This window comes from Pygocentrus nattereri, chromosome 29 (genome assembly GCF_015220715.1).
Source record: "Pygocentrus nattereri isolate fPygNat1 chromosome 29, fPygNat1.pri, whole genome shotgun sequence".
NCBI lineage: Eukaryota > Metazoa > Chordata > Actinopteri > Characiformes > Serrasalmidae > Pygocentrus > Pygocentrus nattereri.
In genome coordinates this window covers 14,729,616-14,753,964 of record NC_051239.1, presented here as the reverse complement: position 1 = coordinate 14,753,964, position 24,349 = coordinate 14,729,616, and the positions used below count along the sequence as shown (strand labels likewise).

General features: G+C 39.2%; 1 protein-coding gene across 7 annotated transcripts in view; it reads right to left on the bottom strand.

Moving 5' to 3' along the window:
• Positions 1–24,349, bottom strand: part of espn (espin) — a 66,304-nt gene that overhangs the window by 30,265 nt on the left and 11,690 nt on the right. For 4 of the 7 annotated variants that reach the window (XM_017705769.2, XM_017705770.2, XM_017705772.2 and 1 more), the window contains exons 3-8: positions 15,759–15,945; positions 13,593–13,775; positions 9,726–9,857; positions 9,332–9,352; positions 8,648–8,879; positions 6,160–6,437 (exon numbers count right to left, since the gene is read on the bottom strand). In XM_017705769.2, coding sequence (XP_017561258.1) covers positions 6,160–6,437; positions 8,648–8,879; positions 9,332–9,352; positions 9,726–9,857; positions 13,593–13,775; positions 15,759–15,945 — 1,033 coding nt within the window. The remainder of the gene's footprint in view (positions 1–6,159; positions 6,438–8,647; positions 8,880–9,331; positions 9,353–9,725; positions 9,858–13,592; positions 13,776–15,758; positions 15,946–24,349) is intronic. The other 3 variants (XM_017705771.2, XM_037536243.1, XM_017705776.2) reach the window with 1 other exon arrangement.

The following is a 24,349-nucleotide window of genomic DNA, read 5'->3' as shown; positions in this document are numbered from 1 at the left end:
GGTGGCAACAGGAATCTGATTACAGATGAATGTGGAAAGTCATATCATAGCGACGGTTTAAAAGGTTAACATTGTTGATACTGGGAGGGACTAATGTTGGCTTCAGCAACCAGTTCCCAGTTAGACAGTAGGAGAAAGACATCCGTATACAACAATCATGTATAAATATATCAACATTGTCATAACTGTGATAAAGCTCATGTGAAATATTAACTTTACAAGAGCTAAAAACTGTTATTTTAAATAAGTTATTGTGATGATTTTTTTTTTCTGGACCATTTCTATGTGTTCATTCATTATGTAATGTCCATACAAGATAAAGGGCAGCTGGCATTATGGATGGAGAAAAAAAAATGACAGCGATGCTTTTTTGTGAATAAACTGATATGCATAGTCAGGATGAAAACACTAGAATAGCTAAGTGCCCTTATTAAAATGAGAACAAAATATTTAATTGATGAGTAAAAAGTCAACTGTGGCATTCAAATCAATGAGATCACCCCAACCAAACTGAAGTCCAGTAAGCTCCATTAGGAGCCAGTGTGCTGTGCCAGGAAGTGGTTGCCATGAGCACCTGTGTTGCTATAGTAGCCAGGGTGGATTGTTTTTCCTGAACTGTGCTTATTGTTGCTTCACTTACCATAACAAACAATTAGCGAGTTTCGGTGAGTGTGCGTGTTTGACCGAGTAACTGAAACACATACAGTGTCTACACGGTGCATGAGTCATGAGGTTTGTGTGTATTTCTTCATGTGTTTGACAGTAGAACATGTGTATGTTTTTGCACATGCCCCCCTAAAGCAGAACAGTGTGATTAATACTTAATGAGGATAATGAGGGACGACCTGGGGCTGTTCACCTGGGAGCAGGTGTGTATAAGTATGTGTGTGTGCATGGTAAGGGAGGTCTGGGCGCAGTGAGTTATGCTAAATAATTTACTATAATAATGTCACTGGCAGCACTTCACAACACATCACAAAACTAACCTAAATTGCTTCACTGTAATGCAGTACTGTGCAATTTTTTTAGTTTCCAGTCAAAACAGCCATTAAGCACAAGTAAAAAAAAAACATTTAACAGAACATTACAGAACATTACCCAGAACCCTCAAAAGCTAAATATAATATACATTTTTTTATTATTAAGTCTACACACACACACACACACACACACACACAATCTTCTAAGCTGCTTTTCCTTATGGGTCGCGGGAGGTTCTGGAGCCTATCCCAGCGTTCATCGGGCGGAAGGCGTATTTAGTCTAGTCATACATTATTTTCATGAGACGTGCTTTCAGTTTCTCAAAGAAATCTGCAGGGATACTTTTCTATGCTTACAGAGTTTAGTCTTAGAAGTTGGTTGCATTTTCTGCTTCTCACGGTCCAGATAATCCCAAACACATTTAGTGATGCTGAGGTCTGAGCTCTGGAGTGGCTAGTCTGTTATTTGATGAACAACAGCAGCTTTTTGTTTGATTTTCTTCTTTTTTTGTCTATTTTCTTTTCTCAATAAAAGCAACTTGACAGCAACACATCCTTTTAGACACACAGCATGTTTTCTAATCTACGGCAAGAGAGGATCTCTGCTCGTTCTCAAAGATGAAAGCTTTAAGAACTTTTTATCATATGGTGACAGTTTTGGTGGGCTGTCTGGTTGTTAGGAGTCCCATATTTTTTGTATATTTCTAATCATTTTTAACTCTAGTTTTGGAAATGCCTGGTTTTTAAAGTGTATTAGCTTATATGAAAATTCTGAGCAGAAATTCAATAAATGAAGGGTTGCTTACTGTATATACCATTCTAAAATCATATATATCCACCTTATTTTTTTTTTAATGTTTGTATTTAAACTAGAGCTGACCTTAAAGTCCAATACTGCACTGAGCTAGCCCCAAGAGCGTATTGCCAATAAACAGGTCTGTACCTGACTCTCAGTGTGTACACAATTAAATTTAAAATGTTTTGTTTAAATGATTTTAACACAAGTGATTAAGTTAGGTTACGTCATAATTACACCAAACATAGTGAAAAACATTCAATTGATTAACGTCTGAAAAGTAGGAAAAATCTTAAGCATCTAAATGCTTTAGAAACAAGAGACATTGTTACATCTCCTGGTCTCTTTCAGCAGATTTTCTCCCATGGCTGAAAGCCTGTTGACCACACCTAGATTCATTACGATAGGATTGTCCACATTACAAAAAGAACATGCTTCTAGTAAATGATCAACTCATGAATGTGGGCTAGAAAATGAGACGATGATTTAAGCAAACAAACTGTTTTACAGTCATGACTGTGGAATTCTTTCCAAATACAGAAATGATAGGTAACATTAATTTAGTCATTATATCGCTGCTGTAGGAACAAAACCTCATATCTCCTCGCATCTTTCAGTTTCTTACACAATTTGAAAATGCCTGTTGCCCTTTACACTGTGTGTACATTTCATGATAAATGGACCAAAAGAAACGGCCCAAAATTAGTCTGGTTCCATTGACACACGTTCAAAGTAAAGTATGTTATTTCATTCTCCTGTAAAGTTACCATTTTGGAGATTTGAGGTTTTGATCCAACAACAGCAATGAGTATTCTAGATTTTTTTTGCCCCAAATCCATTAGTGGATATTTATGAAGTACATGAGCTGAAATATCTGCTAAATGACCTGCCCTTAAACATGCCTGACTCATAGAGCTTAATTTCACAGTGTAGCTAAATGGCATGGAACCATTGCTTGAGATCATCTGACACTTCTTATTACATGGACAATGTCTTGCTGATGCTACAGTTCCTCAACCTCAGCTCTATCTTGCCACCCTGCCCTGCTAGTAGTTAAAGGATGATGATATTTGAGTAGCTAAAGAGGCGCTGGGGTCATGAGAGCCACTTTGAGAAGACTCAGGAGTCAGAAAAAGGACTAGGGGTGATGGAAGGGGTCTCAGTTAGGGGTTGCATTACTGTTAGTGTTACAGACAAGGCAATGAATGCAAATGAATCATTTATCCAATTTTTTTGCACTCCAAACAATGAAGATGATTGATCAAAGGACTTTAAGCTGAAGCTGAGCGCTGGTACAGTGCACACACCTAGAAACAGGCTGAATAACCTTAAATAACCTGCCAATTTCATGATGTTTGAAGCTATTGTAGTTGTCATCTTAATTTTAATTTGTTTTCTCTTAAAATAAAACAAAGGTAAGAAACAAGCAAAAATTCAATGAAAAGATGCTACATATTCCCTCACAATAAAACTGAGTAGACTGCATTATTACCGTTTTCATGTATTGCAGTGTATATGCTGCAGGTAGCAATACTACTTATAAAGCTACCTAAACTTAAGGTTGTATAGCACACGTTAATTTCCTCAGATGAACCAAGAGCTCATTTGTGGGGAGTGCTGGCATAGTTAATTAGTTCAATTAATGTCAGGTCCATCATACAGCACATCAGTGGAAGCAGTGGAAGTGTTCTGGTAATGAAAGCCCTCATTAGGACATGGACACAAAAGCAACATTATGTGTGTGCCTCCCTTTGTGCTGAATAGTGAATACAGAAGAGTGATGGGCCTTGGGTTTGATCAGTCTCGCAGCAGGGTCAGACAGGACTTGCGCTCCTTCGCTTCACTGAGTGTCTAGAACTTTCTAATGGCCTCTGAGCACCAGAAGTACACCAGCTTGTACTTTGCCTGTTGCGTTCGACTGATTTTAAGGAATCCACCGATTAGACGTTTCCTGTCTTGATACCAATTCCAATATCTAAAACCAGTATCATCCAATAAAGAGTCTTGTTCTGACAGTAGCTGTTAAGGTTGTGTATCGTAGTACCGCAGCTCAACCAATCACTGATGTTTCTGTTGTTGGCATAGTGACAAAAAGGATTAATTCGCCCTCTGGTTCCTCGGGATGTTGTTACTATCTCCAAAAGCAATTCAAACTGCGCTGCAGACATCTAAATTATGCATGGAAGCTCCTGAAAATACATTTCAGCTCCTAAATGGAGTGAAGTTCTCCACACTACTTTCACTTTTCCAGAATGGAAAATGCCCAGTGTCATCGTTTGCTCTTTTGGTGACGTGCAAATGATGTGTTTTTGCGCCAAAGACATGCATTTTTTCATGCTGTAAACCACAAAATGAAAAGTTTTCATGTAGTGAATTTTCATGTTGCGTTTGGTGTGTAATGGCCTTAAGACTTACAGAAGTGTGTAATAAAACTCTGGGACCACCTCTGTAAGGGGTTAATTGTTGATTGCTCATGTATGGCTGACATCTGATCTTTTTAATAAGGTCGGAATTAGAGCTGATAGCAATTCAGTACCTCTGATCAGTGCATTGATTTCTGTAGTGTTTGTGCACAGTGCCTGATGGCATTGTCTTACATCTACTCAAGTCATTTGCACATTAAGAGTTTCCCCATGGGGATATATTGGGCAAAAACGCTGCTAATAGTCCAGAGCTGTGCATTTACACTACTGAAGCTAAAGGATTATGTAAGCTAAGGAAGAAATTGGCTATTTCGCCTTTCGGGAAAATCACAGTACTGTCCAATTGGTCGTTGCTTGTGCTCTAAAATGCACTCAAGCATTCAATGCAAAGATGTAAAAGCTATGCTTCTTATAATTGAGACATTAGCAGTGCTTAGAAACTTCACTGAATGCTTATAGTGTCAAATGACTGGGCAAAACCTATGACTGAATTTAGCAACAAGAAACTGGTTTTCATGTATTTTTGAAAGCCTACATGAAAAGTAATAACTAGACCTGTTTTTTTTCAGTGACTTTGTTCAGAAAAAATCTACTTTTTTGAACATGGACCAGCCAGCAAAGTTGCTAGGTCAATACATGGAAAATAATATACTTATGTCACATGAAGACATTCAGTTATAATAGTCACACAATCACATTAAATGATTGGATTCATGTTTTCATCACACTTACCAGTATTACTCCATCTTATTGTTACAGTGCTTGCTCATGCTTGATGTAATGCTTCATGAACTCCACGTAGTGTATAATGAGACCATGTGAAGCGGACATGCTACTATATATACCTCAGGGCAAGGTTTCAGTTACACATCGATGCAGGGAACAAACCTCAGGGGTTCAATTGAGCCATGTTTGATAAGAGTATTAGAACAACACATCATTCAAACCCTTGAGATTACTGAATTACACCCTAGCATATTATTGTATAGGCTTCATTATCCACTGTCCATTAAGTTAAGTATAACACCTTATCTTATTCTCAAAACTTTGTCATTCCACATATGTAATGAGTACAGATCTCATTAGCACAATGTTCATTTAGATAAAAGCCAAGAGGCTGAATTCTATATGGCATCCTTTCTTCTCTGTAGCGCCCTTTCTGTTCTCTTTGTGAGAAGTGAATGGGGATTTGCTCCCCAGATTAATGAATCAATACAGAAAATACTTTTAATAACTTTACACGTGTCGTAAATGTTCCTTGCAAGTTATTTTATAGTGATGAGAATTAGAAAAAACCTACAAATGTGTAGGCACTGTGGAGAACAGGCAGGTAAAAGAAGCAGTTAGTTTGAGCCGGAGATTGAATTAGCTGCCCACATAATGCATGATTTTTGATATATTCTAACATAATAATGTGGGAGATACAGGAAATCTCCAAAAGCGGGGCTCGCCAAAATATAGTATAATCACTGGTCATTACAAGGGGAACTGAAACAGACATTTGAAACCATAAATGTGTACAAATGTTGTGCAAGTTTTAAAAGTTATTTAAAGTTAAGGGTTAAAGGGTTTATTTGCCTTAACTCTCTGACACTGACAAGAAAAAGCCACCATAAATTTCCCAGGTACTTCCTGTTTTTGATGTGAAAAAAGGTATCACTTTTTAAAGCTACAATCAGGAAACCATTTTACTGGCATCAAACTGATGGCAGACTGTCACTGAATCTTGAGAACTGCTCCTACCATGTGCCTCCTTTCTCAAAATACAGCTATCGTACCCCATTGTCAGCCAAAATATAAGCATCATGCCCCCAAACCTATTCCTTTACTGTCTCAGAAAATTAGGATTCAGGGCTTCTATTTTGTGGTTCTTGACTGAGGCTTTAAATGTACTCTTCAGTCAAATGACGGACATTCATACATGTGTAAGTTGTGTATATCAGAAAAATGCATAGTGTACCTCTTTTTTTTTCACTGCATCATTGTCCACGCGGCGGAGGTTGCTCTTCACCTTCAGAAACTCAGCCGACCCCTGCTCCTCAGGTGGACTGGGTGCAGGGTATGTAGGGGGAGGTGGAGGGACGTACGAGCTGTTAGGGGGCGGTGGAGGCGGTGGCGGGAAAGTGGGGGGCGGCGGAGGTTGTGCTGGCTCCTCCTTCTTCGGGACCCCTTCAGTTACATCAGGGTTCAGCATTTCCATGTAGGTCTCCATGTCACTGATTGCTGACACTGAGCCTCCTGCCAAAACATATATTGTCAAGATTAATCTGATTGTCTGTCATTAATCTGTCTAACTGGGTGTCATAATCAAAAGCAGTTATTCTATTGATTCATTTGATCAATTTTCAGCTATTTACTAACGAATGATCGTGTTCTCATACAGTCATAGTTAACAGCACAATGTTGGAGTGAGACGAAAAGTGACAAGATTCTAGTAGAAGAATGTTCTACAGGTGTGCTTTCTGATTACCTTTATGCCTTAAAATGGTCAAACTGGGGACCTTCCAGGCCAAATTGCCACATAGATTAGCATTTACCCTCATGAAGGCCTTTCTAATTAGCTGAAGAGCTGAGTCAGGTGTGTTTAATGGGGCAGTGTGCTGAGGTCTGTGAAGACTGGAGCCTGACACGTGGTCTACAGAGTAGAGGTGAATTGAAAGAACTGACACGTTTCTCTGTCTTTCCACTAGAGGGCACTGCTGGCTCGGCTCCCAGCAGGTGACCCTGAGGATACCATGGCAACAGTTGTACTGAGTCTCTTCCAGCTCAGTGAACACAACTTTTCCCACCATTGTTAAGACAATAGTGCACACATGCTGCATTAAACAGCCAAGGATGTCGTGCTTGCAGGTTATGGGTTACTGGGTAGAAGGCTTTGTTCAAAACACAGTAGAATTCAAAGAAGTAAGTACCAAGGGGTCAGACGTATGAACGCCTATAAGAGATGGTAGAATGGACGTACACAAAAAGTTGAATAACATAAATAATTACTGTATAAACATATCAGGCAGGGCAAATTGTTTGGTTCCTCGGCCTGTATTAAGTTTATAATGATACTCAGAAGTTTACAAAACCATTTTTTGTCTAATTGTTAATAAAACGTTCTTTAGACAGCTGAAATAAGCAAACGTATTTTATGCTGCGAGTTCTGCATGTACTCAGTTTCAAATACACTCATTCGTTATAATGTTAGAAGCCTGACAAATGTTTTAAAACTGCATTCACTTGAACCAGTACCAATCATTCTACTATTCCATATATATACATAGGATCATTTGTAAATTGTTATCGTGATACTGGCCTTTGCCATTTTTATACAGACAGGTATTCTTCACCATATTCTCCACAAGAGGGTGAGTGCATGTGTAGTGTACACCAAAAAGCAATACAAGACTGAATGCTTCAATCCTACATTGAGGGGGTCCAGTGGATAAATTATGCTGTGTGAGGTAATTTTCTGGCATGGTTTGTCCATTAGAAGGAAGCGTGACTGTGAATGAATATTACAATAGTTTGACTGATTACCTTTATCCTATGATGAAACATTTCTATCTTGATGGGAGTGGTTTCTTCCAGAATGACACTCTCCCCAACCACAGGGATCATGCATGGTTTCCCCTTACCAAAAGGTTTTACAGGCATAACATTGTCCACTTCCTTGTTTCAGCGCTAATTGTCCATTTTTTTCAGCTGTACTTACTATATAGCTGCACTTTGTAGTTTTACAAGTACAGACTGTAGTCCATTTGTTTCTCTGATACTTTGTTAGCCCCCTTTTACCCTGTTTTTCAGTGGTCAGGACCCTCATGGACCCTCACAGAGCAGGTACTATTTGTGTGGTGGATCATTCTCAGCACTGCAGTAACACTGACGTGGTGGTTGTGTGTCAGTGTGTGTTGCTCTGGTTTGAGTGGATCAGACACAGCGGTACTGCTGGAGTTTTAAACACCTCAGTGTCACAGGTCACAGCCAACAGCGTCCTGTGACCACTGATGAAGGACCAGAGGATGACCAACACAAAATGTGCAGCAGCAGATGAGCTGTCATCTCTGACATCACATCTACAAAGTGGACTGACAAGGTAGGAGTGTCTAATAGAGTGGACAGTGAGTGGACACAGTGTTTAAAACTCCAGCAGCACTGCTGTCTGATCCACTCATACCAGCACAACACACACTAACACACCACCACCACATCAGTGTAGTGCTGTGAATAATCCACCACCCAAACAGTGGCTCTGTGAGAGTCCATGGGGTCTTGACCACTGTATGTTGGCTTTCCGTTTAATTTGTCACCTGTCTGTATTTGCTGATAACAGGTGGTGTCTCTACTATCATCTTGAGTATGTCGGCATGTCTGTGTTTGTGAATGTGCATAATTTGGTATAACTGTGCTGTGCTGAAGTACCTGTAAGATGTGCATGTGTAAAGTGAGCATGGATTCCTCACCTGCTGGTACTTGTGACGGTGGGGAGCTGCTCTTCTTCTCCCCTGTGCTGGACTGGCTGGAGTTGGCTGAGTCGTAATTGGACAGGGAACTGGAAGGGGAGCCCACGTCAAAGTGGGCTGCAGGCAGCACCACTGGGTTCAGTGTGGCGTTTGGAGAGGAAAGGCCCGAGTCAGGCTGCTTATACTCCAAATCTGCCGAGGGATCCCGGGATAGGACGCGATGTTCCACACTCTGAAAGGAAACCAGGGGAATCCAAGGAACAACACAGTATAATCCAGAAAGCAACATCATGTAATTTTCAGCAAGCTATTACATTGTTTTTTAATTTATTGTAGTATAACATGTTGCTTGATTGTTTGCACTTCAGTAAAACTTACAGACATATTTGTCTACTAAACTAGACACAGATCTAGATCTCTGAAATGTTTCAGGTGCTCCAGTGTTAGCCAGTGTTAGATGCTGAACGTACAATATGTTATTGGCGATATATAGCTATTAGCATTAGATTAGTGACTGTTAGTTGCCAGATAAGGAGGTTTTCTTCATTTAATTTGTCATGCAGGGCTTTTGGATTAGTTGACTGAGATAGGAACAGAATGAGAGAAAGCTGCCACAGAAGTATTAGTAAGTTCATTAAAAAGTATTCATTTGATTGGGGTAACATTATTAAAGTATCGGCTCACCAAATTGTTGCAAACAGCTCTCTGTAAAGGATTCATTCATTAAGTAAGCACTTGTATTTGTTTACATTTTTTACTACACTAATGTAATTTTACATTGTCAGTGGCACCATAAATAATGTATTACTTTTTAAACCAGGAAGGAACATACTAGTGAAACAAACAGAATCGCTGTAACTAGCAGAGCCAGTCTGTGATACTCCTAAAAAACTAAATAACAATAACAAGTTTTCTGTTCAATAAGACCATGCTTCCTGTTCTGGCTCTTACTAATGACTGGCATTAAAAATGATGCTTATATATCATAATCATATAGGTTTAGGAATATCGTCTGTGTGCTGAACGCTACTCACAGCTGTGATACTTGTAGAAAGTTGGATTTTTATTTGTTTCTCACCATGTTTTCGACTGTGCGGAGATACTTGGCACACTGTGGATGCCCATTGTATTCAGCCAGGTCTGCGGCAGTGAAGCCATCCTGGTCTCGAATGCCTAGATCCACTCCGTTCACCACTAGAATCTGACAGCACTGTGGGGAAAAACAGAGAAAGAGGTGGGAGGGGTGAAGTGATACACAACTTAGTCCAAATATGTCTTTGTATGCTTCATTGAGAACCTGTGTTCAGTGACGTTTGCATTTTTAACCAATGTGCTGGCATCAGATTTCATCCTATTCAAATTTTCCAAACCACTAAAAAGGACCAATTCCTGCGTCCTTGTTTCCTGTCTCATGTTTCAGGTAAACTGAATGGAACTGAATGAAAAACACAAAAACACAAGATACTTCAAACACATTACATATTTACAATAAGACCTTTTTTCTGTTGTCCTTTCCACATTCAGTGTACTCACATGATTAAAAATATCATCAATAAAAAATGTACTACTGCTAGAAATAAATTAAAGGTAGCAGTGACCATTAATAATGTTAATAATAGATTCGGAATAAATGACTACTAAATTTTATTTTATTTAATTCTTTATTCCTAGAAAAAGACACAACATTTTCAAGGACGTCACTCTGCCATATGCCAGCCTTTGAAAGAGCTAAAGGCTGTAGCAGTCAAGGGCTGAATTCAAAAGAGCTTCAAAAAACACATTCATGATGACAGCTGTCCTGCGTTACAACTCAGGGGGAGAGAAAGAAAGACAATAACAGTCTGCCCTCTTTCTGTCTCTCTACAACAGTCTCCTAGGATAATGTTACTGGCAAAAAGCTCTACAGTATTGCTTGGTGTGTCCTTCCCTGTCAACTGGCTGTCCACACAGCTTTGGTAACAAACACTTTTAATTTCCTAAATTCTCTTAGGTAATTAACTCATTTGAGGGATAAAACTGAAGTCTAACAACAGGTCAGGTTTGGGGCTCCTGAGTGGCACAACCATGGAGCCCTGAATCTGATTTACATGGCCAGGAGTCCAAAAAAAGCATCATCAGCCTTGCTTTTTCTGGGTGGGTAGGATAGCCGTCCCATCAGTCAGAGCAATGCTAGCTAGTGTGGGCATTGCTATGATAACAGACTCGGATCTCGTGATGCTGTGTTGGCGGCAGTTTGGAAAGATGTGGTGGCTGGCTTCACCTGTCTCAGAAGAAGCATGTGCTAATCTTTGCCCTCTCAGCTTCGCAGCATCCTTTGGAGACCAATATCCGTAAAAAAAAAACGGATTAAAAAAAAAAGTAAACAGAAAACAGAGCAGAAAAAACTCTATGGTATGACTTCTTAAAAGTCAAGTGCTTTTAAAATGTGAGGCTGACCTGCACTGCCTTCTGCTTATCAAATGGGGTTTCATATAAGTAGAAAAGCTGAAGCTCATACAAAGGAAAAGGTTATAAATATATTTCTAAATTTAAACTTCCATCAGTCTACAATCAGACAGTTTACACATGGAATGAAATTCAACAGAATCTAGATCCTTAAAATAGCAAAAGCAACACTACAGGCAGATGTCTAAGCATCTGGAGGCTCGTGTACTTGATAATATCTGCTTTCATCAGTCTATTTTTCTGTCTTTCATGAGAAAAACACTGAACAATAACGGTGTTCAAAAGAAACTTCTATGGAAGGAACTACTGCTCTCTAAATAACTACCCAAGTGATCTACAAATCTACGAGTAAAATGTCAGATGGAAGACAATACAAATGACATTTTGGTAAAAGAACATTGTTCTATATTTGGATAAAAAGTGCATACCACCTCTAGAATCATGGTGATGGGAGCAAAATGGTGTTGGGCTGAGGGACCACTAAATTTCAAGCTATTTTACGCATCAGGTAGGAAATTCTACAGACCACCTGCCTGTGACCTAAAAGTGAAGAGGTTGGGTCATGCAATGTGACAACTGTTAGGTTTGACATGGTTTTAAATAACGAGCCATTCATTACTGAAAAATCTTCTGTCTGTACAAAAGAAACGAAGCACTACAGTAATGTCTGCTTAAAGACCAACACACAGTTTGTCTGTAGTTTGTAAGTACAAAACAGCTAATCCAGCTGAAGTTATAAAGGAATATGATCTGTAACTTGCAAAAACTTATCAAACTTAATGCCTATTTCTTTTAAACTCAGGATTTACTGCATATAGCTTCGTTCTGTCCATCAGACTGAAGGCGTTTCTAAAATGAAAGGCTTGATATTTAAAGCCATATTGAACCTAACACTTCAATGAGCTGTGGGGAGAATGGCATTGAATGGCTGTTTACCTTTCCTTATTTCTGCCTCTAGGTTGTCACAACAGCTCAAGCTTTTCCCATAACTAGCTCCCAGAGCCGGAGTGAGTGTAATTTTCTTGCCGCTCTAAAGTTAAACCCAAGCTTTTGGCCCTTTCTCGTTCACAAAATGATGAACTGGACTGAAATGTTTGTAAAGTGCTTAATATGTATACCAGATACTTCACTTACTAAACAAAACGAGAGTGCCAAAGAAAAAAATGAGACCAGTGTCGCAAGTCTTGCGTCTCAAGTCTGAGGTGAGTCAGGAGTCAGATAAGTATGCGCCCGAGATGAATCGTACGTTAGCTAAACATGTCCAAGTCGAGTTTCAAGTCAGATCATGTGCAAGTCAATCCCTAACACGAGTCTCCATCTCTGGCTTCAGGTATGAAATTCTTCCCAAACTCCAGTTATTCCATAATTTCATTTAATTCTAACACTACCACCAACTGATCTACAAACTCTACACAGCAACAATAATTCTCTGAAAATACTCATCTCTGAATATTAATAATGCTAGACAGACATTAAAAGTACAATTTCAATGCTGTATCTTGACAACCAATGGCATCTAATAAAAGCTTGACCCTTACAAATGGGTTATGAAACATTTGTAAAGGGAGGGCGAGCCATTCACATTTCCTTTAATGGCAATCTTGGCTGAGGCTGATCGCTTACACTTTAGCGCGAGTCATGCAAATCATGGTTTTCCACTTTGCATCTGTGTTAACCAAAACCAAACCCAAACCCACATCCCACTTTGCTGGCATGCACAAGTTCAGCAACAGCTATATGAATGTACATTAAGTCTTTGTTTTGCAAAGGCACAAATGCCTCTGGCTCTGTTCCTTTCAGTGTCCACCCCTGTTCCGTGAGTATGTCACATTAGCTCTGTCCCTTGTCATGTTCAGCTGATAGCTCCTCCCTGTATTCACTGTTCTGACCTTTGGCTACTTGTCTGCAGGGGTGGGAAATACAGCAAAAATACTATATCACAATATTTGAGATGTTTTCACTACACACAAAAGTATCACGATACTTTGACACACAGGTACAATGTACTCACAGTGCCACAGCTATTAAAAACTATTAAAACGACTTTATTCAACAATTTTATTTTACATACTGAGCTGCACTAAATCCAGTTGAACAGTCCAGTGTTGTTGAGTACTTGTCTTGGTTTGCTTCGTTAGTCTCCCTGGTCACTCCTAGCATTTGCTCCTGCTCTTGTACTAATCAGTATTGTCTGTTTTTTCTTCATTATTGACATCAATGTGATTTATTTCCTGCTTACTTATGCACTTTACTATGGACTTCAATAAATCTAACTCGCACATGCATACTGGCTCCACATCTTTCACCTTACAGCAACATCTTGTCAAGAGAGAAAGCTTTGGTTTCAGAGCTGCCATGTAATGCGGTCTTAGGTTTCAGAGATGTCATCTAAGTCATTGTAATTCTGATACCAGCCCCAACTTAATCGCATCACATGCTATGACTGGAGAAGAGAGTACCATATAGTAAGCCCTCACGTTAGACTGTGTAAACCACCCACCTCCAGCTCTCCATTCTCGGCTGCATCATGGAGGGGGGTCCCGCCCCAGCCATCCATCACAATCTCCCCACCATGGAGAAGGAGCCAGCTGAGGACCTTGGCATGACCACGGCTGGCGGCAAAGTGCATGGCAGTGGCACCATCGTTGTCTCGGTCAGACAAGCTGATGTCTGTGAAGCTCATCTGCACAGAGATAAAGCAGGTGCAAGTGAAGGCCATGCATGAAGCAGTGGGAGGGAATGAGTGGCCCAGAGGGGCAAGGACACTTTTTTATAGGACATGTACAGCAGAGATGGTGAAGGGCCTTTATAACTTTTAGTATAGAACTACACACACTATTTGAGCTTGTCCAAGTCATTGTGAGAAGTGGAAAAAATCTATTCAAGAGTCAATTCAAATACATGTGACAAACTCTCTCCAACCTTAATCCTAACTTTATCCCTAACCCCTTAAATTCTACATTATTCAATGTTGTGCATTTTAAGACTATTTTCACTATCATAATGTCATATATACACTGTTCAGTACATTAATGTGAAACTAATCTCTGTGTTACATGCTTATGAGAATAAAAAATTGAACCTTGGATCTACATACACAGCCTTTGGTTTTAAGGGGGTTAACTGCAAACTAGAGCTGGGCGATGTGGCCAAAAATGTTATTACGATTAACAAAATTCATATCATTCGATATCGATATACATAGTGATAAATGTCAAATCATTATTTCTTTCAAGTTTGAAGGCTGATTTTTGCTCCTGGGTGCTTAATTACTGTCTTAAACTATCCTTTATGGTCAGAACACGACACTCACTCACCAAACAGTGGAACATTTCACCAATCTGTCATGGGACATGGGAGAAAGTCTCTGGTTGGCTGTTTTTACCAGCTGGAAAAGCACGGCCGCAGTTTTTGTAATAGTCATAATTTAACAAAGAAAACTAATCCAATTCTTAGCTGTCTGGTGACAAATGCTTGGCTATCCTGTTACAAATGCTAAACAAGTGGCCAACAACAGTGTTAAACTGTTTAGTTTCTCAACCATGTCAACGTTAGTAAGAACAGCAAACATTACTGCCATCACTCCTACCACATCCATGTCGGAGCATATCACAGTATTCAAACATCAGTTTGCAGACGCCTGGGCTTCTCTATCTATTGTAATAGTTTAAGGGGTGAACCGCAATATATCCGACGCCCGCTGTGTAAACGCATTAACTGCAGTGTGACTCGTTCACATCAGCCAAACAGAGTTCTCCTTTTACGTGTGTTTAAACTGAAAGCGGTGCTTTTGTGTCGTGTTTGATCTACAGTATCATCAATTCGCCGTGCTGTTCAAGAAACAGAGCGCTGCTTCAAGTTAGCCAGCTGCTAAAAACAGCTAGCCTGGAAAGAGAGCGGTCTCCTGCTCTCCAACGCCTCACAGCTTCTTCAGTTTACTTTCCTTTAAATCAGGGCTGTAACTAACATGAACCCACTTCTTTCACTTCCGTTGTTTGGGAATGCACTATTACAATAATATGACTTATGAATAGGAGCAGACATGATTTAACGCTGCTAAAGCTTGTTAGGATGTACTGAATGAGGTGAGTTCGGTGTAGGTTACAGGAGAACGGATCGCCGGTCGCTCCACTCAAACAGGATATGTATAACTCCTATATATAATGTATATAAATATTTACATATTTAAATGTCATTTATTTGTAAAATGTGTTTATTTTGAAGTTTCTAGGCTTAATTTTTCCTATAAACATCACTGACCCTTAAACATCATTGAGAGCTATTTATTTATTTGACCTTTTTAAATTGTTAAATGTTAAAAAGCTACTTTTTTGCAGTATTTACTGCCTAAAGCTCAAAACACTTTAGTTCTTGTAATGTTCTTATACTCATTTAATATACATTGTGAGTAAAAGTTGCAATCCACATCAAATGTATGGTAAATAAATATTGACCCACAACGTCAGCTATTGGTGTCCTTGAGTTGTAACGGCCCTGGGAAAAAAAAACAGTGCTCAACCCCAAGTGTGAAGCACTTTGAATTGCTGCTGTGTATGAAAGGTGCAGTACAAATAAACTTGCCTTGGCACAGCATGCATAAAAACAATATCCATACTATGTAAAAATTTGCAAATCCCTCTAAGTTCCTGTAACCTTTGTCACTCACCAGCCAAACAATGACAGTGTTATGTCCCATCTGGGCGGCAGCATGAAGAGGTGTCATCCCATCATTGGCTCTAATACTTGGCTCTGCCCCGCAGTCCTTCACCAGGTATTGGACGACCTCCAGGTGGCCTTCCTGACATGCAAGGTATAGAGGTGTGGCACCATTCTTAGTTTGGAAGTTGACAAGACTGGAAAACAACAAATCAAAAAAAATAATCAAGGTGACATTCAGCGGAGAGTTACACTAAGCATGAAGAGTAAATTACAAAAGACAAAACATAAGTAAACATCACATTGCCTGCATACTGTAATTCCAGGTTGGTTATTTTCCTCTAGTAAACTAAACTATCATAGAAATAATTTGCTACAATTTACAGTACTATCTTTCAGTCTCAGAATTCATACAGAATCCAGGTGACAGTGCGTAACTCAGGGTGATTGACATAACTGAGAGCATGTTATGTTTGTGTACAACAGAACTGTGAAATTCATTAACCTACTAAAGTAATATCATTTAGAAAGTTCTGAGAAATTCTCATAGCAAGACCCCAGCACCCAGGCTGCATGATGCCATAAATCACTGCTCGTAAGGACCTATGAAGATGAAGCTACCCCTCATCCTGCACTCTGATTGGGAGACAATGAAGGGGGTATGCCCTCTGCATGATCCTGGGGGGGGGGGGGGGGGGGGGGGGGGGGGGGCGGGGGGTCTTCCAATACGAATGTAGCCATCCCAGCTCCTCCCCACACCACAGCAGGAGGTCAGGGAGTGAGCAAGAGCCTCCCCTCTAAATCCCATAAGGAGTGGCTTTATTTGGACACAGACTGACAAGTTAGCAATGAGTGCAGTAAGAGGATTAGAGGTGCTCCATTGGTTTCAGTGTTACTCACGGCTAAACAAGTGGCAGACATGAAACAAATGGGAAGACAGAAAGGGGGGACAAGGACAGGAGGGAAGAGGTGGTTTTCCCTTGAGACTCATTTCCAACTTTCTCTACTCCTTCCACACACATGCACACACACAAGCACACAGGCATTCTCCATCCCATTCACACATCCACAGGACTAAATGAGCAGGTCTCACTAAAAAACCTAATACTGAAGAAATAACTAGTTTATTCACATTTATTTATTACAATTTCATCCGGTTTTGACAGTCTACCCGTATTATTATCTGTGATAAAAGTACTATTTTTTGCACAATAAATGTATCAATGTGCTGAGCAACAGTTGCTAAGCAATGACTCACTTTATGCTGCAGCTAAATAATAAATAACTATTTTTTTTCTCTTTAGCACAAAACAAACAAAACAGTTCACCTCCAGCCCATTTACTCAGATTCTAAAGCAGAGTCAGCCAGCGGGCCTACACTAAATTCTGAAACTGTCGCTGCCCCTAAGCAAGCTTTTTGGTTGACAAGACTGTCTGGAACAAACGGACATTCAAGTTAGTCTAGCAAATATTGCATAAGCTGAGCTGAACCTGATATTGCCACAGTTGTAGAACAGATGGTGGGCCTTACAGAATCAGAAGTTATTTTGCACAGTGTTAAACACGTATCTTTACAAACCTTTACTTACTCATTGCTGGCTCTTAAAGAAAGACCATAAGAACTACATTTTTGGCAGTAGAAATTTTCAATATTAAAAATATTTGACACAGTGTTTGGGACTTGTTTGATTTATTATTTACTTTGCAGAACTGTAGAACGATTATAATGCATTGTTTAATTATCCCACTCTACAGACAAGGTTAAACTGATGATAAATGAATGTGGCTTATATAAGGGTGGGTAATATAACACCATAATTACTGGATACCTGGATGCATTTTCACAGTACACAATACATACAATGATAATAGGTTTTAGGTTTGTGAATAAATCGGAAGAGACAAAATGAACCAGCAAGACAGAAGTCCACATTGAAAAAAAGATTCTGAGAAATGGCATAATGATCACTGGCTCTGCTTTGCATGATATATGTAGTTTTCACTTTTCTAGAAGTTCTATACCCATGTTATAGTGAAAATATTATTATTATTATTATTATTAAGTTTAATTTATGTAGCACTTTTCTTATAACCAATGAAATGTTTTGTGAAATAATTTATCTTGAAAAGGACAAATACTGTAATAATGCCCACACCTAGACTAAAGAACAAGTTTAAAAATACACACATACACATCCGGCCAGGAGTGAAGACTGTTCCAAATGAAAACAAAGAGATGTTGAATATTTCAAACAGGAAGAAGGTTTATTCAGGGGCTCTGTCATTAGGAAGTGGTCAGACAAGTGAATTATTGATGAGTGTAACCCAACAGGCTTTGTACCAGGCTAGAAGAGAAAGCAGCTCATGACCAGAACCACTCATACGCGCACACACACACACACACACACACACACACACACACACACACACACACACACACACACAGATTCAAAAGAAAAGACAAGTAAAGAGAATGACTGCGTAAAAAGAAACCCTGTCTCATTCGTAACACTTGGCAGTTTTGAGTTAGATACCATCAGAATTTTTGTGCAACTGAAGAGAATCACCCTGACTCTTTTTCAAAAACCCCTCATCCATGTCTAGGTCAGTTAATATTATGTATATCATTATTTAAAAAAAAATCAAGACGTAGATGAAAGCTGTTGAGCTGCACTGGTTAAATGCAATCTGCGCTGCAGGTAGATATCATGCCTGAACAAAAAGTGGTCTCCATGGCATGGTGTAGATTTAAGGACATTCTCAGACCACAACATCAGGTCTCAAATGGAGAAAAGAGAAAAAAAAGCAGGAAAATGGCTTTGTCACTTGGAAAAAACGAATGAGTAAAATCATGTCTCAGCTCTCATTCATCAGGGGAAACAAGACATTCAAACGGCCTCAGGTGAAACTGCCTGAGTTTCAACTCTCATACTATCACTGGGCCAGGGACTGTGTTGCTATTATTAACATTATTATTATTATTATTATCATCATTATTTATTTATTTATTTATTTATTTTATTACATTAATGTCAACCCCTGAATGCCAAAGCACCCCACATGGTTTAACCACTTTCCACAGTTAATAATAATATTATAATAATAACTCCCTGAGAAACAGGTCTCTGACACCAGCACAGGCCTCGGTTTAGAGATTGTCATGAGTCCTGCCTGATATGTGTCCATTTGTCTAGATGGCTCTTCCTGTGTGAATAATTTAGGCTTGGGTGAAAAAGTTTGTCTCCTCTGTAACATAAGCAGCAGCACGAGGATGAATAGGTGAAGAAACTGAAGGTACTTCAGCCAACAAAATCCCACTTGACCTTTTGTTTAAATGACAGTCGCTTTGACTTTATAAAATGTCACCATCATGCTTTCAGCACAGATATGTTTGATGCCTGCGGAGAGAGAGAAAGCGAGGATATTTCACCAGGGTTTCAATCTGCTAAAGCGGACTGCAATGAAACTGAGACTAATAAGACTGAAAATTACTGCTTTCTTTGCTAACTCGCAAAACCTGACAATGATGAGCTGTCTTGATAACAAGAACAGACAGTCTATTACTGCAATACCCATTGGTCCTAATCACAATGCCTCTTTTATCCATTAGGTCCCGAAATAAAGTATTTTCAGGAAAAAAAAAATTAAAAGGTTTTATCGAAACAGCCTGACGGCCAGACTCAAGATGTTCACAAAGGTAATAAGCCATAAGAGGTTGTGAGAACCAGTTTGTACTTTGTTTGAGTAATGTTAACTAGCTTCTACTAGCTTTTAGTTAATAAAGTTAAAATGCCCGATTGTTGTGATTTATCCATCCATCCATCTATCCATTTTCTAAGCCGCTTCTCCGTCAGGGTCGCGGTGGGGTGCTGGAGCCTATCCCAGCGGTCATCAATGTTGTGATTTAGCAAAAAAAACAAAAAAAAAACCAACCCAAATCGATAATTTCAGATGAATCTACATTGGTGATTTTACTCATCATACGGCTACAGTTTTTGGCAGATACATCTTTTGGCTGGTACATCACTTGGCTAAATGGGACCCTGCCAAAGCTAGCATAATGCTTCAAGTCATTTTTCAATAATTATTATAATTTTTATTAATCTGACTCAATGGAATTAGAATCACTACATTAAATTGAACAGACTGAATGTATGGGTGTTTAGTTAGATTGATGGTAAACTGTAAATGGAACTCAAAGGCTTTGAATGTTTTCGTGTCTGAAAGCCTGACCTCCCCCTTTTGACCCATGCAGGTTCTAAGCCCAGCCAAAGCCCTTAATCTGCACTAATTGATTGCATAACTCCCCAACCTCCATGTGGTGTTTTATGTCTCGGGTGAGTTTTATGGCCATGCTCCTCATGTTGTGTATATGCCATTAGTTTTATCAGCGGAGAGCCACAACATGTTGCCCACAGCCTGCGACAGCAGGATACATGTGAACAATAGCCCAATCCAAACCACTCTCATAAATCGCTGTGTCACTGTCCAAGTGCTTTATCTACATCTGTCGCCGGTCTCATTGCCCCTTTCACAAAAGGACACTGATATCCTAATGAAGGACACATTCCACACCATTGAACAGTTGGCGGGAATGCCACTTGGTAATAGCCAGCATGTCTGGCCACCCTGAACAGATAGCGAAGAAGCAAGATGGGACAAATCAGCCTTTTGACAAATTATAATTTGACGGTATAGTACTGTTCATTTATCTATGTTCTGACTCAACTGGAATAGCATTTGTTCATTTTGCTTGCCACTTGGTTAAAACAAATGTTTCAGTTATACATGGGGGCTGTATAAATGTAATCCATTTATGTAATAATGACTGCATCACCAGTGCAACACTGACCTGTGTGAGGTTTAGGGCAACATCATCAATTTGAAACAGGCTAGCTTATAAGTCGGCATGTTATCTAAAAATAGTTAGCACTTCTATATCATTTCTAATTTAAAAATCTGAATTATCTTTTATATCGCATTTTCAACCACATAAAGTATGTCGGCATTCATTCAATTCCATTCACCTAAAGTAAATTAAGAGAATTTGTGCAGTAAAGTTAGCATTACAGTCAGTAGCAGAGAGAAAAAACACAGGTATCATCTTATCAAACCTCTCTCTCTCTGTGAAACTGACTACTAGTGCTGAAAGACCAGCATGCTTCTTAAACATGATCCCCAACTTCCCAGTGTTTCTTTAGTTCTCTCTAATTCTCTCTGTTCTTCTACCAAAACTGTGATTATCATCTTTTACACAACGCCTTCAGGTTACTTTTCCATCATCAATGAAAATGTCCTTTCCCCAGGCCTTACAATGCATCATAAAACTGCTGCCTGTCAAAAACTAATATTACATTCAAGGTACTTCTTGCATTATTATAGGTGCCATTTCATCCCTAGTAGACCACATATCACAGCTGGGTGATTATCTTTCTCAACTCCCATAAAAAAGTAATCAAGCATTTTTTCCTTTTTTGCCAAAGCAAAGCAATCAGCAGTAAAATGAATAAAGCATCATGTGGGAAAAAAAGCAAATACATACACAAAATCATATCACAAAATCCTAAAAAACAGTACACTGTCCTACGCTGTTACCTCAGTTGCACCACCTTAATCATCTTAGTCTCAATGGAGTTGAGTGGTGTCACCAACTGAAACTCAAAGCCAAAACATGACACTATAGCAGTGAACCATGTATTAAAAAAACCTCTAATGAGGGTCATTAGGCCATGTAACAACAAGTGACAGTCAAAATCAACAATGTGCCATATTTCAACAAAGCAATGCTGAGTCTGCCATGAGACTCTTATCTCCTTCCTCCAAAAACAACCCTATCAACACAATGCAGAGGTCCAGCAGAAAGCAGGCCTCTATTCAACAGTATTTGTTTACCTCATTAGACTAGCGGTCGCCATGGTGACCACAGCACACAATACTAAATGGGACCAGGCTATCGAGCACAAGCACAGCTTTCTTCCTTATTAAAGTTTCAGGAGTCTTGCATCTGTCTAACTTCAGAGTAAGCAAGGGATCACCCACAGAGAGGGTTTAGTACAGGGGTTTGTGTGCTTAGGGAGGTATATATATATATATATATATATATATAAAAAAAACTCCATACCAAATCTTCACAGTACACTATGCAAGAAAAGCCCAAACTCATTGTCAGCAGTAGGGGCCACTTCAAACATGTTCATCAAAGGTCTCCCTACCAAATCATACAGATTGGTACTAAAAGAAAGTAGAAACAAAGATTTTCATGGTTCTGTTTAATACTTCGCATTATAATCTTGTGTATAACATAAACACTCACTGAGCATTTTATTAGGAACACTACACTAATACTAGGTAGGACCTCCCTTAGATCTCCTTAGCTCCTGCAGACTTTTCAGCCGCACATTCATGCTACGCATCTCCTGTTGTACCACATCCCAAAGGTGTTCTATTGGATTCAGATCCACTGACTGGGCACTGAAGAACACTGAACCCGTCATCATGTTCACAAAACCAGTTTGAGACCATGTCTGCTTTGTGACATGGTGAATTATCAGGCTGGGTAAATCAAACCATGGTTGTGACAGTGGACGTGACCAACGCTTGGAACTGCTTACCCGTTTCTACATGATTTTATGCACTGCTGCCAAACGACTGGCTAAATTGAGTACAGGTGTATCTAACAAAGTAAGTGTAAATGAGTATTATACACCCATTGTCCCAATTTGTTCAAACTTTAGCATAAGATTGCTTATCCTGTGAAAATTCTTGCAGCAGACTACAGCGACTGTAATATTTTATACATTTTTTATCAAAATCATGTAGAAATTCCTGTAGTATTACTACATACACCTACATTACTATATTACTATATACACCTACAGTCTTGGCCTAAAACGTACCCATGCTGTTGGTTAAACCTATTAGCCAAGTACACTCAAGGTGCAAGGGCGACTGACCTCAATTCCAGTAAAGTTCAAATTTAGTTCAGTGAAAGGACAAAAAGTCATAATTTATGCAAAAATACAAGATGTTTAAGATATCACAAGTGGCCAGCGCAGGGTTCTCCTTTTACAGCTGTAGTCAATCAGCAGCCTGTCCATGTTGCCCACCTTCTCTCTCTCTCTCTCTCACACACACACACACACACACACACACACACACACACACACACACACACACACACACACACACACTAACAGCAGGACACAGTACCTCCACACTTTTATTCCCTTTTATTATTCCAAAGGCCATTGAATCTGGGGTTGAAGTAATAATTAATCACAATTTTTTCTCGTAGTAAACACTGAAAATAGGTCCTACAGACACGAACACCACACAAGGGTTTAAAGTGTGAACATTATTTGTAACATGGAGCTAAATGCTTTATCACTGCCGCCCAGTTCATAGTAAAATACATTTAGCTACACTGAGTTCACTAGTGTAGACAGTTTGTTTCAATGTGAAGTCCAGGCTGTAAGTGATGTCATTGGATTTATACCAATGAAATAGAATTTAAAAAAAAAAAATCAAAACAAGAGAGAGATAGCAAAAACAGTAAGTGTGTCCAGTTTGGTACATTCTAAAAAAAGTGCTCAGAAACACCAACAGGCCAGGAAAAATCACAAAAACTGGGCTAGATGACAGAACAATTATTACCCTGGTGCGGAAAAACTCCTTCAAGGTAAAACACCAGAAGAACAAGCAGGAACAGAAGACAGTAAAAGCCGCACCAGGGAAGAAACCCAGCCATCTAGTGATGTATATGGGTTATAAACTTCAGGCAGCAAAAGATTTGCAATTACTTAAAAAGACAATTTGATTTATTCTCATGTTACTTTGTCCAAGTAAAAATTGGGATGCGTGAAAACGCCATTAATTCCGACACTGTTCATCACTCACCATTTAATTTTAACTCTAAAATGCTGCGGTTCAGCTGGGCAACATTAAAAATGTGTAATGTCACGTTACTTCTAGACATTTTCATGATACACAATGTGTCACACCATTTATTTGATTTGAAGTAGAAAATATAGTGTCACATTTAAAACCTATGCATAAAACAATTTGAACATTTTCACAAAATCCAGTGAAACAGGACTAGTTATGCCTTTTTCAAATATGTAGTTGGATGATTGTTAAGTACTGACAATATTCACAATATGCTTAAAAAACTTACTGTGACATACTGTGATGTAATAACAACGACAGACATTGCCATATGGCCCAGTCTTATTCTGCACTTACAGATATAATTATAACAACTTTGTCGACGTCCAAATATTTATGTACCTGACTGTAGATATATGGACAGTACATAACTTCTTCTTTTGGTTGAGAGTGTAAAGGAGAGTGAACGTAAAGGAAGGACTATCCAAGGTGACTGAAAAGTAAAACATTGCCAACACACTGCCCAAATCAGACCATCATATCATTGTTATTGCTTAATATACACTAAATTATTAAAGTTTAGCTTCCTTTAGGTGTTTGGGAGAAGAAACCGAGTAAAACTGCACGCAACTTTGAGAACTGGTTTGAAAACCTTGATGCAGCACATTTGAGATATATACACACACACTTTATGAATGGAGATGCAATCAGACTGTT